At 39.9% G+C, this 16,328-nt stretch overlaps 1 protein-coding gene across 6 annotated transcripts in view; it reads left to right on the top strand.

The window, feature by feature from the left end:
- Positions 1-16,328, top strand: part of THSD7A (thrombospondin type 1 domain containing 7A) — a 293,837-nt gene that overhangs the window by 265,539 nt on the left and 11,970 nt on the right. For all 6 annotated transcript variants that reach the window (XM_042475198.1, XM_042475201.1, XM_042475199.1 and 3 more), the window contains 5 exons: positions 2,110-2,227; positions 8,025-8,170; positions 9,596-9,770; positions 10,934-11,107; positions 13,479-13,574. In XM_042475198.1, the coding sequence (XP_042331132.1) occupies positions 2,110-2,227; positions 8,025-8,170; positions 9,596-9,770; positions 10,934-11,107; positions 13,479-13,574 (709 nt within the window). The remainder of the gene's footprint in view (positions 1-2,109; positions 2,228-8,024; positions 8,171-9,595; positions 9,771-10,933; positions 11,108-13,478; positions 13,575-16,328) is intronic.

Genomic DNA, 16,328 nt, shown 5'->3' with positions numbered 1-16,328 from the left:
ACTTGGATATTCTTCTTGACTTGCTTGAGATATAGCTCCTGCTGAGCTAAGACAAAGATCTCTTGCTTAAATTCCAGACATGTTATTTACACAAATCTTAAGGTGGTTCCACACGGTCCTTTGGGATTACTTTTTTGCAGCCACATTTTGGTAGGTATCTTTTAGTCTTATGAATGATTCAAATGGAAAAGAATGTGTCAAACAGCACCTTTGAGATGAACTGATTTATTGTAACATGAGCTTCTGTAGATAATAGTTCTCTTCTTCAGATATAGTGATGGACTTGGAAGTATACTGCAGTTGCAAGGTAAGAGGGGATGGGATCAGAGTGTAAAACAATACAATTTGTTGTTGACCTCAACTCATGGCAGCCCTATGTATGAGAGACTTCCAGGTCAACCTATCCTCAGTCACTCTGCTCAGCTCCTACAGATTCATGACTTTTGCTTCTCTGATTGTGTCTATTCATCTGGAATGCGTCCCTCCTCTTTTCCTATTGCCCTCTACTTTGCCAAGCATTATAATATTTTCTAGTGAGTCATTTCTTCTCATGATATGGCCAAAATACAGCAACCTCAGTTTAGTTATCTTTGCTTCCAGAGAGAGTTTGGGATTGATCTTCTCTAGGACCCATACATTGGTCTTTTAAATGGTCCATGGTATTGTCCGAACAAATAAATATAATAAATAAATAAAATAAAATAATCTCAAATAAGTTTATATATTTTTTCCTTTCAGCTTTCTTCATTTTCCAGCTTTCACAACTGTACATAAGAATTGGGAAGTACAATGGCATGGATATTCCTAAATTTAGTATTTAATGGTATATCTTTACACTTCAGGATCTTGTCTAGTTCCTTCATAGCTGCCCTTCAATGTGCTAGTCTGCTTCCGATTTCTTGAATGCAGTATCCATTTTAATTGAAGATTGAGCCCAAGTATGGAAAATCTTGGACTATTTCAATCTCTTCATCTTCTATTTTAAAATTAGGTAGCTCATCTGTGGTCATAATTTTTGCTTTCTTGATGTTCAGCTGTAAAGCTGCCTTCATTTTCTGTCTTGCCCTTGTTCAACAATCTTACCTTATTTCTTATATTTTCTCTCAGAATTATGGATACTGTAAAACATCTACAAAATCCCAAATTGATAGAATACAACATCTCAGATCCACAAACAGCAATATCTTTATTGGGCCAACCAAAATGCATAAAATATATCATAACAATGTAAAATACAGAGAAACATATTGTGACCCAGGTAATAAACTTTCAAAAGATTGCCTGTGGTGATACAAATTTGACAGGCAACTGCTCTGCAGTCCTGAGGTATGAAAGCCAATACTTAAAACAATGCTAAACAAGTCAGTACTTAAAGCAATGCTAAGAGGCAACATGTTGTAGTGGTTTGAGCATTGGACTATGACTCTGGAAACCAGAGTTCGAATCCCCACTCAGCCATGGAAACCCACCGGGTGACTTTACGCAATCACATTCTCTCAACATCAGAGGAAGACAAGGGCAAACCTCTGAACAAATTTTTCCAACATTCAAAATATTCTGAAAGCAATGGGTGATAATTTAGGTTTTCTAGTTTATTCTACTGTTGATTTAGAAATTGCCATTCTGGGTAATCTAACTCTGAAACTGATTCAGAACATAAAATGTTTGCTTCTGTTTGTTTCAGATTGAATGGATACAGTGGTTTCTGTCCTAACATAGGTGCTAACTGAAAGGCACAGACACACAGTCACTGATAGCTTCTAACATGGGTTACAATTATTTTTTCCTTCATCTATGTTTTGAATTTCATATTTAAGATGGCATGCTTGCAATTCAAAATATCAAGGCCATAAAAGAAGAGGTGTTTAAGGAGTTGTTTGCATCCTATGGGAGAGTGAAGATCACATTTACGTTTTTATATGAATTGGTATATTTTTGAGGATATGTATCCTGATTAACAAATATATTCAGTAGGTGCTCCCTCTGCATGTCTCTTTTAGAGTGGTAAACTTTCAAACCAAGATGCAGATGCTCCTGGATTCATTCAGTATTCATTGGTGTACTCACCTTGCATTTGATACACTGATTTGTTGTCTCATTTCTTTTTAGCTTGGCTTGGAAAAGACATGGCATATGAACACATCCTGTACAGTGGAATGTCCTGTGAACTGTCAGCTTTCTGACTGGTCTCCATGGTCGGAGTGCTCTCAGCCTTGTGGCCTTGCAGGTTAGTTGAGAAGCTTTCCTTTGACTGATACTTAAACCATCTTAGAAGATGAGCCCTCATCTCATATCACTCACTAAGAAACAGAAGGAACAGTGGCTTGGATAAAGAGATTGGTAGGTCAGTGGAGGACTGCTTTGCCTGCATGCAAGCTTCTCCTGATGCCATGCTCATGCTAAGAGGATCAGGATTGTCAAAATCCATTCTGACTTAAAGAAAGGGTGAATGCCACACAGAACTACTACAGGAGACTATCTATCTGGAATATCAGAGTGAGCAGAAGACAATTTTAGATCCCAGTTGGAACAGATTCTTCACAATTTACTACTAAAAGGAAACACTACAAAGGTGCACTGCTTTCCTGCAAATTCATCCAACAACAGTATATTGTTATAAATCTTTTCTGATTGCAGAATCTAGAACATCAAGGAAGATGAGCTATGTTGGAATCAAATCTGACACTTTCTATTAGCACCTGAAACTGAATTATGAAGAATAATTATATAAATGCATCTGGGGGGTAGACACCTAAAGAGGCAGCACAAATGTAACAGTTTCATTCATTTATGTATTTATGCTATTTCTATCCCACCATTATTCCAAGCTGCTTAAGATAGCATATGTGCTCCTCCTCTGCATGCAGCCCCACCCTCAGGAGTGTTTTAGATGTTGGATTCATTGTAGGAGATTTTGGAATACTTTTATTTATTTATACATACACACATTATTTATTTATACATAATGAGACGTCTTGAGGATGGGACCCAAGTATAAACACAAAATTCATTTATGTTTCATTAAGTTTATGAAGTTTATTGTATAAACTGAAGGTAAGTTTATACGATATTTTTTTAATAATATTGTACATGAAACAAGGTTAGTGTACCTTGAACCATCAGAAAGCAAAAGTGTCACTATTTCAAACACCCATGAAAAGTTTTGGATTTTGGAATTTTGGATAGGAAGACTCAGCCGATAACTGTTTGTAGCAGATTAGGTTGACAGATAATGGTTGTCACCCTTTTAGGGAATTCTGCAAGTGTAACATCACCTTTTGCTTGTGTATGCATTTTTTGGTCATTGCAGAGCTCCAACAACCAAAGCACCCTCCCAACTCAACTATATCACTGCAACAGCTTCCCCCAAACAGCCATTCTGTTGCTGGTTTAGAGCAGAGAGGATCGGGGCTATTTTCTGGCTATTTTCCCTTAGCCAGACAGAGACGGATGCCATCATCTATTAAGATGTTGACTCATGTGCTTGGTCTGCATCTAGCTTTGAGAACACGGCCAGGTGCTCTTCCACTCTCTCCTTAAAACCTTGGGAGATGTCGCAGTGTAGTGGTAGATACTGGCAGTGCAGCCCATAGATGTGCAGCCCTATTCTGTATATGGAATTTTTAGTGCTATGCTTGAGCATGTAGGCTCTCAATCAGTCAATCGGTTTATTCCTTTTATGCCTTTTTTCCAAGAGTGGGACTGAACACATTTTGCAGGAAAAAAAGAGATACAGATAAAAACCACATATAGCTTCAAACATATAAAAAGATTAAAATTAAAGTCAATAAAAGTAACATCATATAAACATTGTCTGCCTTCCTGGTCAATAATTATGGTGTCTTAAGACTGCTTTACTCCATCACAGATCACTTTGTTGTTGTTGTGCATGCAGTGACCTAAGGTTTTCCCAAAACTTATCTTTTCCACAATGCAACTCACACACCAACTGCTGGAGAATGGAAGAATGAGCAGAGGTATGTACAACTCTCTTTCTGTAGCTGGACAGGCTGTGAAATATTGCCACAGTGTGGCCAGCTATGGAAAGGCAGCTGGACACATCTGTGCCCATCTTTCTGCTCTCCAGAAACATGGAAATGACTGTACTGATGACTTGGGGCTACATGCAGCTAGAGAGTTGTAGCCATGTCTCCAGAGGTACATCGCCCTATGTAGGGTCTCAGCTCTCAGTTCATAGATTAAAAATATCTGGGTGACCCAGTGAATTTCATGACTGCATAGAAATTGGAATATTGCCTTCTCTAACCCTAGTCTATCCATTACACCACAGCGGCTCTCTGGTGAACTTAGGCCCCATTCCCACTGGCTTATAACATGGATCAAGACTCGAATTATGGGGGCATTGTTCCCATTTGAGCACGCATTCGATCTTCATTGCGCCAATTTCGTTCCCATTGGAATTCAGATCTGATCCCCGTGTAATCAATTTTTCCTGGAAAACCTGAATCAGTGGCAGATAAACCAGATTAATTTGACTGTACTTTTTCAGAGGTGTTTCCTGCACCTCCTGAGTCTGATTCGGGGCAAATGAATTGGAACGACAAGGGTGTCTGATTCGGAAACTTGGGAATGGGAGGAGCAGTGCTCAAGGGGCTGGCCTGGGGATGTCACCCACTTGTTCTCTTTCCTGCATTACGGGCGCCATTTCCCCCCGTTCACATAGCCTTTGGAGTGGGAAGCAGGGTAAGGTGATCACACGTGTAGACAAATTTATTTTTTTAAAAAATTAAGCTTTCGACCGCCTAGGTCCTCTGTCAGGTGTTCAAACATAGCAAATTGCTACATTGACCTCCAAACGTGGTAAACACATTACACCTCCCTGCAACGTCCCCCATCCTCCACATGCATAGATCAATGTGTGAGGAGATCCATTGAAGAACATTTTTAACTATTATTACATGCCTGCTCGATCGTCCCCCAGACAGCCCAGGGAGCAATGGGGGAGGCAAAGGGACTTGGGGGGATGGAGGCTCCTTCTCCTTTTCCCAGAGGGACTCTGAAAAGGCATGGGAGAGCTTGGGAGGCAAAGGGACTTGGAGGGATGGAGGCTTCTTCTCCGTTTCCCAGAGCGGAAAAGCGCCTGAGCGATTGCTTGGCTGTGAGGTCAAGCACCTAGGCACTTGATTGACAGCTGCTTAAAAAAGAAGAGGTTCCGGAAGGGCAATGGGAGCGGGGAGCAAAAATGTCCGCTTCAAATTACAACCGAGAAAATTTCAATAGGAACGAGAACATGGGTCATAAAATCCCGAGTCTGTTGCACCCTTTCGTCATGGAAACGAGGGACCAGATTCGAAGACAACTTGGAAAAAAGATCCGAGTCAGAATCGCAGTGAAATACATTGCTTTATATGCCCAGTGGGAATGGGGCCTTAGTTTAACAGTCAGTAGCCTGCATATGGAATAGATACTCCCTCCCCTCCATTTTATTTTCTTCCATGGAGCAAATGCCTCCTACCTCCTTAAGCTGTTTGTGATACCGTCATTAACCGCGGCTAAAGCTGTAACCAGGTCTGAAGCTGTGCTTTGAAGGGGCTGAAGTTTTAAAGCAAGGAGAACATAATAGCCAATGACAAACTGCTACACGCTATGCACTGTGTCTCAGAAATAAATGTACTTGGGGTTCAGTTGCATGGAGTTTTCGTGCTTTGTGTACACAAAATTTAATTTCACCTTGCGTTGTCATAATGGAAGAGCCATCACACCACCACAACATTACATTTTTACTGATTCTTTATTAATGGCTAGAACATTCAACTTATTAACATGACATCTTGGCAGGAGAAACAATGTATACAGCTCTGCTGCCACTCAGTGGCAGTTTTCTGCTAATCTCCCTGCTATAAAATTCAGTTCCTTTGAGGGCATAATATAATTTATACACTGTAGTCCTAAATACCCATTACCTGAAAGTAAGCCTCATTTAAATCTGAGTAGCCATTCCTAAGACTATATAGGACTATTCAGCTGCAAAGTAATTATTGTTACCTTATTGTCCTGTACTGTAGTTAACCATTGTAGAGTCTGCTTTTAGTGACAGTGCTTGAATGTTTTTCTTCCAATAAAGAAGGACATTTCAGCAAGATTTTATTGCAACTTTGGCTTAAATACTAACTGGTAAGGGAACAATTATGTGATACTACCCTTCCCAAGCCAGTGTGGATGCACACACAGACAATACTTTTGCCAGTACTGTATTGTCTATCCCAGTAATGAAAAAGAATACCTTAGAAAGAAAAAAATAGAATCAACCAAAAGGATTTTTAAAAAAAGTATGGGAAGAAACCTTTCTGTGGTTGTGTAAATTTCTGAAAGGACTAGTGCTCAAGCAGGCCTAAGACCTTATCGCACACACATTCTGGGGACCGAAGGAGGACGCTCGTGTGCGCGCATGCTGCAGAAAACGGAGTTTATCGCACACGAATACGTCCTCCAAGAGGCCCTGTTCTGTCCCCCGGTGCGCACCCGTTCACGTCCAGTCCTGACGGGCATGGTCAGCAAAAAATGACGCCCGTCAGGACTGGACGCGAACGGGTGTGCACCGGGGGACGGAACAGGGCCTCTTGGAGGACGTATTCATGTGCGATAAACTCCGTTTTCTGCAGCACGTGCGCACACACGAGCGTCCTCCTTCGGTCCCCAGAATGTTTAAAATTGTGTGTGCAATAAGGTCCCTGGTTACCTGTCATTCTTATCTAGCCTAAAGAATGGCTGCTAAATCCATTCTTCTTTACATTTCTTTATGTTTTCTACGCTGAAAATATTCTGCCTATGCTGAACATTTTCTGTTTATAACAGTAACAAAGGAAACAAAGAGAGTAAGACAGAAACTGTGCTCTACTTTCTGCAAGTTGTTGCTTGGGAGTTCAGCAGACATATTTTTAGTATAAAGAAAGATGGTGTGAATGAGTCACCATATGAAATGTCACCTTGATTTTAGGGCAAGCATGCAAATCACATAGTCATCCTGAGGTTGTTGGACTACAAGTCCCAGCAGGCCTACCCAGCATAGCAGTGGTGAGGAATGCAGGGAGTTGCAGTCCAAGAATGCCTACAGGGCTTAAATGATTTAAGTTCAGACCAGAAAGTATGTCCTCATTTTGAAGAAAACACCAGTTATTAGCTTTCCCCTTTGTAAAACAGACATTCTTTATATCAGCCTTTCACAACCTGGTATCCTGTAGGGTGTGTGGGACTACTCTGCAGCTATTTCAGAAACCAAATCATATTCTCAGCCAGAACAGCTAATGACCATGTTGACAGGATTAAGGGAGTTATCTGACTCAGCCAGGGGACATCAGGTTGACACAGGTTGAGACTATTTCAGCACAAATGAAATGGTCTTTTGGTTGGGCTACCATGGCCCAGCAATAGGATACTACTGTTTTCATGCCTCCAGCTAACAATTTTCATTTTCTCACTTGACGTAGAAATTGGTTTGATATAAAATTTTCTCTTTCTACCCATGTCCAACATATCCATATTCAAGGCCTAACTGATCTAGAACAGTGTTCTACCACCTATTATTTACCAGATGTATTGTCAGCCCTCCATATCCATGGATTCTTAATCCATGGAGTCAAGCTTCCATTTTGCCATTTTATATAAGGGACACCATTTTACTGTGCCACTGTATTTAATGGGACTTCAGCATCCATGGATTTTGGTATCCACAGGGGAGAGGGTCTTGAAACCAAACCCTAGCAGATACCAAGTAGACACTGTTCTAGTTTACAATTCCTATCACTCCTAGTCAGCATAGTCCCAGGCCAAAACATCAGAGGGAAGTATATTGGAGAAGGCTGATCTAGACCATGTGGTGAGCTCCCCACATCCACAGCTTGTTCCTTCATAGTTTTCCAGCCCAAACACAGAGTTAAAAAACCATTCAAAGAAATCATAGCAAGTCACAGGGACTAAAACAGATGTTTTGATGCATGTGACAAAGCTCAATGCTACATTTTTGTTTCTCTCCCTTCCTTCCTTTGTCTCTTTCTGGTATGAAGGAAAGATGATACGAAGAAGAACTGTTATCCAGCGCTTCCAAGGTGATGGGAGACCTTGTCCTTCACAAATGGAACAATTCAAGCCCTGCCCAGTAAAACCTTGCTATCGATGGCAGTACAGTCAGTGGGCTGAATGCAAAGTTGAGGTAAAATAGATGTTTGAAGCCTTTCATCCTTAAAATGTTTTGAATGAAAATCACACATACAAACAATACTGTTTATAAAGTACCTCTGAACATTGTCCCTGACCTTTAGCCTTGCTGGTTGGGGTTGATGGGAATTGGAATTAAAAAAGCATGTGGAAGGCCATAGCTGTTCCCCATCCCTGCTGTAAATCAGGCTATTAGACATCATGGGACTTAGATGTCATGAACAGTCTGAACATCCTTAAGTGGAAAACAAGAAAAGGAAAGCAGTTATTGCCCTTGACATCACTTATTCTTGCCAGATGAAAAGTTTACCTGAGGCACATACATGGTGCAGTCCCATGAGGACTGTGCAATCTCAGAAACCACACATGCAAGCATTTGTTTAAATAACCCATGTTAAAATCTGCCTGAACTTGTACAGCTGTCTTGCTGTAGGAAAGTTTCCAGCTTAGGGTTTTTTTTTTCTGGTTATGGTTCATATATAAGGCATACAAATTTTAGCATAGAGGCCCATTCAGCTCTGTAGTACTATCACATAAGGTCCTCTTACTAAACACTCCTGGTATCATTTAGCTCTGCCCTGAGTAGCAAATCTGAAAAGCAGGAGATGTGGAGTAAACTGAAGCTATAACATATTTCAAGGTAGTATCAGTCCAGCCACCTTGTGAGCAATGGTGATAGCAGTAGTTCATCAACACTTGGGAGGCCATAATCTCCCCAATATTCAAAAGAAATAAAATGGCTGCTCTATTATAATCATAGTGTTGAATCAGTGAACCCAAAATCTGGTCAGTAATAGAAAGATAGGTGTTTGCTTCTTTGGAATGCTTTCACCAAGTGTAGAGAACCTGTAGCCCTCCACATATTTTTGGACCCCCTCTGCCCAGCTCCCCATGGTCACGCTGGTGGGGGAGTAGTTCATCAACATTTGGAGAGCCATAAAATCAGCAATCTTTTCCACCTTTGGAAAGAAACCGAGTGTAAAATATCAAAAATCTACAGGACAGTCTAATACCGATTGTATGAATTAATCTTGGTCATTTTACATACATTTGGCCTATTTACAGTGTAGTTATATGTATCCCTGGTCTGAACTACATCTCATTTAGTTCAGTGTGGTTTAGTCCTAGTTAAGTGTGCATAGGTATATTCACTTACCTGGCAGAAACACCCATTGAATTCATTGAAGCCTACATTTGAGTAGTCATGCATAAAGGTGTACTGTTAGTTTGGATTTCAAATCTAGGGCAAAACTAATTGATTTAGCTACTGTAGGTCAAACCACTAACATATGTACTAAGACAGCTAAATGGAATTCGTAAGATTCTGCTGTCCAATAGTAGGGAAACTCTGTTAAAGGTCTATTAAATTGCGTCCAGCTTTCCCTTTCTCTTAATATTTTTATTGCTTCTCATTTTCCAGGATGCTCAGTGTGGAGAAGGAACAAGAGTCAGAAATATTTCCTGTATGGTCTATGATGGATCAAGTGATGATACTGGCAAAATAGTGGATGAAGAATTTTGTGGGGAAATAGAACCAGTTGTGGATGGGAATAAGAAAATTGTACTTGAAGAAACTTGTACCTTACCTTGTCCAGGTAAACAGTTTACTTGCCTGGGTGCTAAACCACTGTTGGTCACACTGTTGAATAATTTTACAGGGGAAAAAAAGCTTAAAATAACACATACTTCACTAATATAGACAATGCAACCTTTAGTTTCTAACCAAGTCAGAATTGTTATTAGTCCCTGATTAGCCATTGATTTAAGGTGCAAGGATGAGGAAACAGATTCTGATCAAACTTTTTGCAAAAGTGCCTCTCTCGTTACAATTTAGAACTGGATTCTCCCACCAAATCAGAGCAAGTGCTACAACAAGCTCTTATTTATTGCTCTTTTTCAAGGTAATCTTTAAAAGTAGAGTTGTGTCTAGAGTGTTCTTCACTCTATTTGCTCAGGAAATGACCTTTGCTTGAATAGCCCCATAACTCACCAAAGAGAAGATTAACTGTCCTGTGGGGATGGGTTAATGATGCACTCTAGTTAATGTTTCCAAAGATCACTACATGCTCACCTATTATACATACATCGTTTATTCAATAATTCATTTCTTTACACGATTTCTTAATGTTAGCAAATAAAGCGCCTTCATTAAGGCACCCTGTTAACATAGAGCTGATTTTATTTGTTGTCAACATAACATAGGGCAACATGAATTTTTAATAGTCCTTTAGTTGAAATAATTAAAGCTCTAGGCTCATTTGTAAGCCTGGATGCCTTTTTAGCTTTATATAGGACACTATTGGCAGAAACAATGTTAAAGTAATCACACATTTTCTTAACATATTTAGTTGTGTATGCATCTCAAGCTATAAGGAGCATTGTAGATTTTTATAAACACTTGTGTTTCTTAGTACAAGACATTATTGGATTAGTCAGAAATCCTTTGTGCCTTTCAGTTTATGAAAACCAAAATGTCACATAACCCAATGAATGATCTTTCTGTTCTTAACGAGTAATATATGAGTTTGAGCAATCCAGTCACAGTCTTTGTGGTAACATACAAGGGCTTGGATGACATTTATTAAAAACTAAGCTTGGGCAAGGTATCAACACTACATGTTGCAGATAGATCATCTTGAAAAATATTTCAGGCTAGGATTTAAGGTTGTCATATGATATTGTAAATCCTTCCTGCTGTTAGCATCTTCAGTAATGCTCCTCTTCTCCCCTTGCCCCCCCCACCACCATTATTGCACAGGTGACTGTTACTTAAAGGAGTGGTCAGAGTGGAGTCTTTGTCAGTTGACCTGTGTCAACGGTGAAGATCTTGGTTTTGGTGGAATACAGGTTCGATCACGAGCAGTGATTATTCAAGATCTGGAAAATCAGCACCTCTGCCCTGAGCAGGTTTTGGAAACAAGGCAATGTAATGGTGAGTCCTGAAATCCATAGCCAAGTTGGGGGTCATTGTATGATATTTATACTCTGTTAGAGAACCAATGTGGTACAGTGGTTTACACGTTGATCTAGAACCTGGAAGACCAGGAATCGAATCCCCGTTCAGCCATGGAAACTCACATAGAAACTGGGTGACCTTGGTCAAGTCACACTGTTTTGGCCTTAGAGGAAGGCAATGGCAAATACCCTCTGAACAAATCTTGCCAAGAAAATTGCATGATAGATTTGCCCTAGGGTTGCTATAAGTCACAAATGACTTGAAGGCACACAGCAACAACACTTTATAAAGTCAAGGTAGACCAAATGAATAGAAGAGGGAATTAATGCATTTGTACAGATACATGAAGAGAATACAGTATCTGCCTACTGCCCAGCAATGTGGGCAGTATGCTGATTGTGATTCCCATCACAGAGAGGGAAGGGGCAGAGTTCACTGGCGGAACATGCACTATATGTTCAGGGTCCCAGGATTCCAATCAGCAGAGCTGCAAAATACCTGAAGCCTTGGAGGCTGCTTCCACCCAGGCCAGACTATTTGTTTATAGCCTATCTCGGTCCCAATAGCAGGTCCAAGGTAGCATGCAACTCAGATTGAGACAAAATAAAGCTTTAAAAAACAAAACAACCAGTCTCATATAGAGAGCTAAAAGCACACAGTTATTTAAGGCGCCTAGTTAAAAACAGCATGGATTTAAAACAATTTAAACATATTGAACACATACCACTGAGGGCTTTATCACACCAGCATCTTTTGTGCTGTGGTTGCGCAAACATAAAATGCTAACATACTGGCATAGGAGCAGCCATCACCACCACCATCATCGTCATCATTATTAAGCTTAATTTATATAGCGCTGTACATACAGTTAAAATAGATAAAATCGATAAAATAAACCTGCCTATGGCGTACATTCTACAAAAATAATTAAATATAATACATATTAGTACATGTTAACATTCAATAAAATAAGGCAGACAACAAATTAAAATAATATCAGATAACAATCAAGCAATCAACATGCTTCTTCCTTTTGCAGGACTGGGGTTGCTGTTGGCATCATGCTCCATTCCTGTCTTCTCCCTTAACCCCTCCCTCCCTCTCTTATGCCTTGCCCAGCATGCCTTTCGGGTTGTTTTTTTTTAATCCTAACATTTTTCACAAAATTATAAAGCTCCACTGATCGTATGTAGTCCCTTTAAACAATTTTTGAAACTTCGGTGCTCCGAAATAGTACAAAAAAGTTGTGGGAAAAATTAAAAAGGAAGGAGGAGGAGAGAAAGGAGGAAGTAGGGGTCAATCACACCACATGATTTCCAATCACACAACTGCCATGGGAATGGCTTTCTGCACTAGCAGCAGCGTATGATTAGCCTTTCATTTACAGGTTTCCCCCTTGAATGAAAAGGCACAGGTCAGGGATGGAGCAGCTACAGGAGGGAAGTGGTGTAAGCGATCAGTGTTGCCGACACCACTTCCTTCCTGTGAGAATTGCAGCTTAAAAGCCACTTGTGATAAAGCCCTGAGAATAAAAGTACAACATCCTCTATTTAAAAACTCTTCCGTAGCAATCAGTTAATAATCAGTTTAAATACAAAGGTCTTTACCTCTGAACAAAAAGAAACTACAGAGGGAGATAAGCTAACCTTCTGTGGGAATCCTGGGACTAGAAAATACTGGATAAGCTATAGTTATCATGTACATCGGCCTAACTAATTTGAAAACAATACTAGGTGCAAAATATGGATAGAAGATTATTAACTGGGGCTGGGCATTGACAACATGTATTGCTGAGAGTAAAATAGCTGCACCAGCTTATGGTCCATTTTTGAGTCCAATTTAAAATATAGATGTTGACCTTTACAGAAGTCCAAGGCTCAGGACTGGGGTACCTGTTGTATCATTTCTTTCCATATGAGCCTTCTTCAAATGACCCAGCCATCTTAGTGGGTGACAAGTGTGGAAAAGGGTATCTTTTGTGCTGATCCTCCAGTTGTGGAATGCTCACCCAGGACACAAATTACAAAAGAAGACTGGCCACCCAATTTACCAATGCTTAACTTCTCTTCCCTAAATAATAATAATAATAATTATTATTATTATTATTATTATTATTATTATTATTATTATTATTATTATTATTATTTGAGGCAGAGTTTGGAAATATTCTCAGAATCCCCTAGCCAACATGGTCATTGGGCAAAAAGGGAAATGTTTCCAAGCTCTGGTTTGATTAATGAAATTCAAGATAATACGGAAACGAAACAACAGGTATATGGTTCCAATAGCTATGATTATCTTCAAACCAAAGGGAGGATCTCTTACAGCTTTACTGTTTTCACTCCAGATGGTCAGTGTTTTGAATACAAATGGATGGCCAGCCCATGGAAAGGATCTTCTCGGACAGTATGGTGCCAGAGGTCAGATGGTTTGAATGTTACAGGTAATTGTTTTTCTTCATTCATGTTCCTGAACAGACTCGGCCACATTTATTAAAATCAAAAATAAATACAAATAGCCACATGCTCTTTGCTCTGGATAAGACCTCACAGTTTATATTAGCATTGAAATTCCATCCGAAAGCTAGATATACCAACAATGTAAGAACAGCCATGCTGGATCAGACTAAAGGGCTATTTAGTTCATCATTCTGTTTTAGTTGTCAGATGTAGGTAGACAGGTACATCAGTTGGAGAAATCACATACACTTAGGCTTGACTCATTATTGTATCAGAATGAATAGATAGATATAAACCAAAATTTGACATGTCAGAGATAGGAGCTTTTTCACAATGGCATTTATACACTGCAGAAACAAATGATTATTGTAATGATTAGTCTTGTGTTAAGGAACATTCCCAGAATTCTCTACAATGTCCTGGCTTCTAAGAAATTTCATCTCAGGTGTATATTTCTAGAGTTCATTGATCTTACAAACATGATGCATGTCAATCATTCATTTAAAAACCTAGCAAATTCTCACAGTTGCTTAAACCATAGATTATTCGTGTGATAGGAATACTATCATAGGATGGAAGAGGTGACTTAACAGTCATTTAGTGTGTTACATTAGTTAGTGGAACCTTAATGCTCACAATTACATTAGTGGAATGTTAATGCTTGCATGTTTTGATATGATCATAAGTGATTCAAAACTTTTAAAATCTATTATTAAATTTTAATAACCACTTGTAAAAGCTTGTTTATTAGTTTGGACTGGCCTTGTGTTCTTGAGATAAGATAGGATGCAAGTCAATCATAACAAAGTAGGTCCTTTTGGTTTGTTACAATTATGGATTAGTAGCATTAGAGAATTACAGCAAATCCACCTGGCGGCTTACTTTTTGTCAATTCTGTTTCTTTATTTAGGTCACAGTCCAGTCAGACCTAAGCACTTTTATGTTTTATTGATTTCAGTTGAAAAGCAGCACATCCATATGCTTCTCCAAGTGAAATCACTGGAACATAAAGTGCAATTGTGGTTGAATTCTATCCATAAAGATTTATAGCCTGTGGCTCAACTGCCATCATTAAAGGAGTTTACAATATAAATAAAAATAAAAGGTTGGGTCTAAATTTCTTTATGTTCAGAGTACACTCATTAAAGTCAATGGGACAAGTTGTGACTACCTTACATCCTAAAGATTTCAGTATGTTAAGGCAGTATAACCAAATTTGGATCTACCAAAGGATTCTTTTCAGTGTGGATTTATTTAATAGACCAAATGAGTGCATTTTGGCCCTCCAGATGTTAATAAATGTTCACTCCCATCATGGCTCACCATTGGCTAGAATTCATAGAACTGATAATAAATTAGTGCTAACAATATATGGAGGTTAATAGATTCCCCTGCCCTTCCTTAGCTTACCTCAAACAGTTCCAGGGGGTTTCCTAACCCTCAGAAACAATTTTTGGGAAAGCTTGAAGGCTTAAATAAGCTGCCCAAACTAGCATGAGTGGAAATGCTTTCCACAAAGTAAATCCCCTGTTGGATACAATGGTTCTCAGGGCCCATTGGCCCAGCGAGAAGGTTTTGCTGGCCTCTCATTGGAGAGACCAGAAGTTTTAAATAAAAACGGCGCACTTTGAGCGGCCGTTAGACAGGGAGGGGCAGGGCTAAGCCTGTTTAAGGCTCTCCCATCCTTGCCTCTCTGTCAGTTCTGAAGAGTTGGCCCACCCTCCCACCTTGACGACAGTGTAAGATTCATTCTGGTTGCTTCGGAGCCAGGTAGGAATTTTTGCCCTTGTTTTCCCAAGGGTTTTTTGCCTACCCTACACTGCTGGATGAGGAATTGGACGATTGGCTTGGGGTGTGGCCATAAATAGGTCTCATGCATAGGCAGGGGGAGATAGTCGGTTCGGTGAGCACCTCGGCACCCTCCTAAAGGGTGAAGGTGGGTCTCTGGAACAGAGGTTTATGTCTTGAGGCTAAACACGAAGGGAAAGAGACTTGCCTTGGGGCGGGCTTGAGATTCAAACCCTCACTTCAGTCTTGAGAGTTAAGTGGGGAAGTCTTGGGTTGGCCTTCCGGATGAGGGCCAGCCAGGGGCGACCCAAATTATGGATTGCCCTTGGGGTTCAGGTGTTTTCGTCCTTTTTGGAAGCTGGGGAATTGGTCTTGGAGCAGACCATCCACCAGCTGTTCCTACACAAGGTTCTCCCCCCTGGACTTGCAGTTCTCAAGAAATAAAGTTAAATAGGTTGAATTTTAATAAAGTTGCCCATTTTATAACCCAGTTCTCTGTGTCTGGTCTCGTTATTTAATGAGTTGGTCAGCAATTCTATATGTGAAATATAAAATGTTACAGTTTTCAAAAGCACAGATCATCACAGCAAAAATAAATCTAAAATAAGAAACTTGAAACAGGAACTGCCCACTACTATATCCCAGCAGCCTATTTTGTGTTGTCAAGAGGCCACCAAAATAAATCACCCTGCTAGTGATAGTGACTAGTCACACCACAGATGGTTGGAGCATTCAGAGTACTACAGTATCATCTGTGAGTTTTACTTACATTTCCCAGTAATTTTCAGAAGGGAAAGGCTGGAATCCTGTTGGCACATTACACCACAACTCCAGCAGCAGTGCTATAGCTAGTGATGGCAGAAGAGAAAAGGCCATGTGTGAAAGAATCAAGTGAAAAAAGCTGTGAAAGAAGGAAATTATTCAAAATGTAGGCTGCTTGGACCTGGCTG

This window comes from Sceloporus undulatus, chromosome 6 (genome assembly GCF_019175285.1).
Source record: "Sceloporus undulatus isolate JIND9_A2432 ecotype Alabama chromosome 6, SceUnd_v1.1, whole genome shotgun sequence".
NCBI classification, from domain to species: Eukaryota; Metazoa; Chordata; class Lepidosauria; order Squamata; family Phrynosomatidae; genus Sceloporus; species Sceloporus undulatus.
The sequence above is the reverse complement of the archived record's forward strand: the minus strand, read 5'-3'. Positions and strand labels throughout refer to the sequence as shown.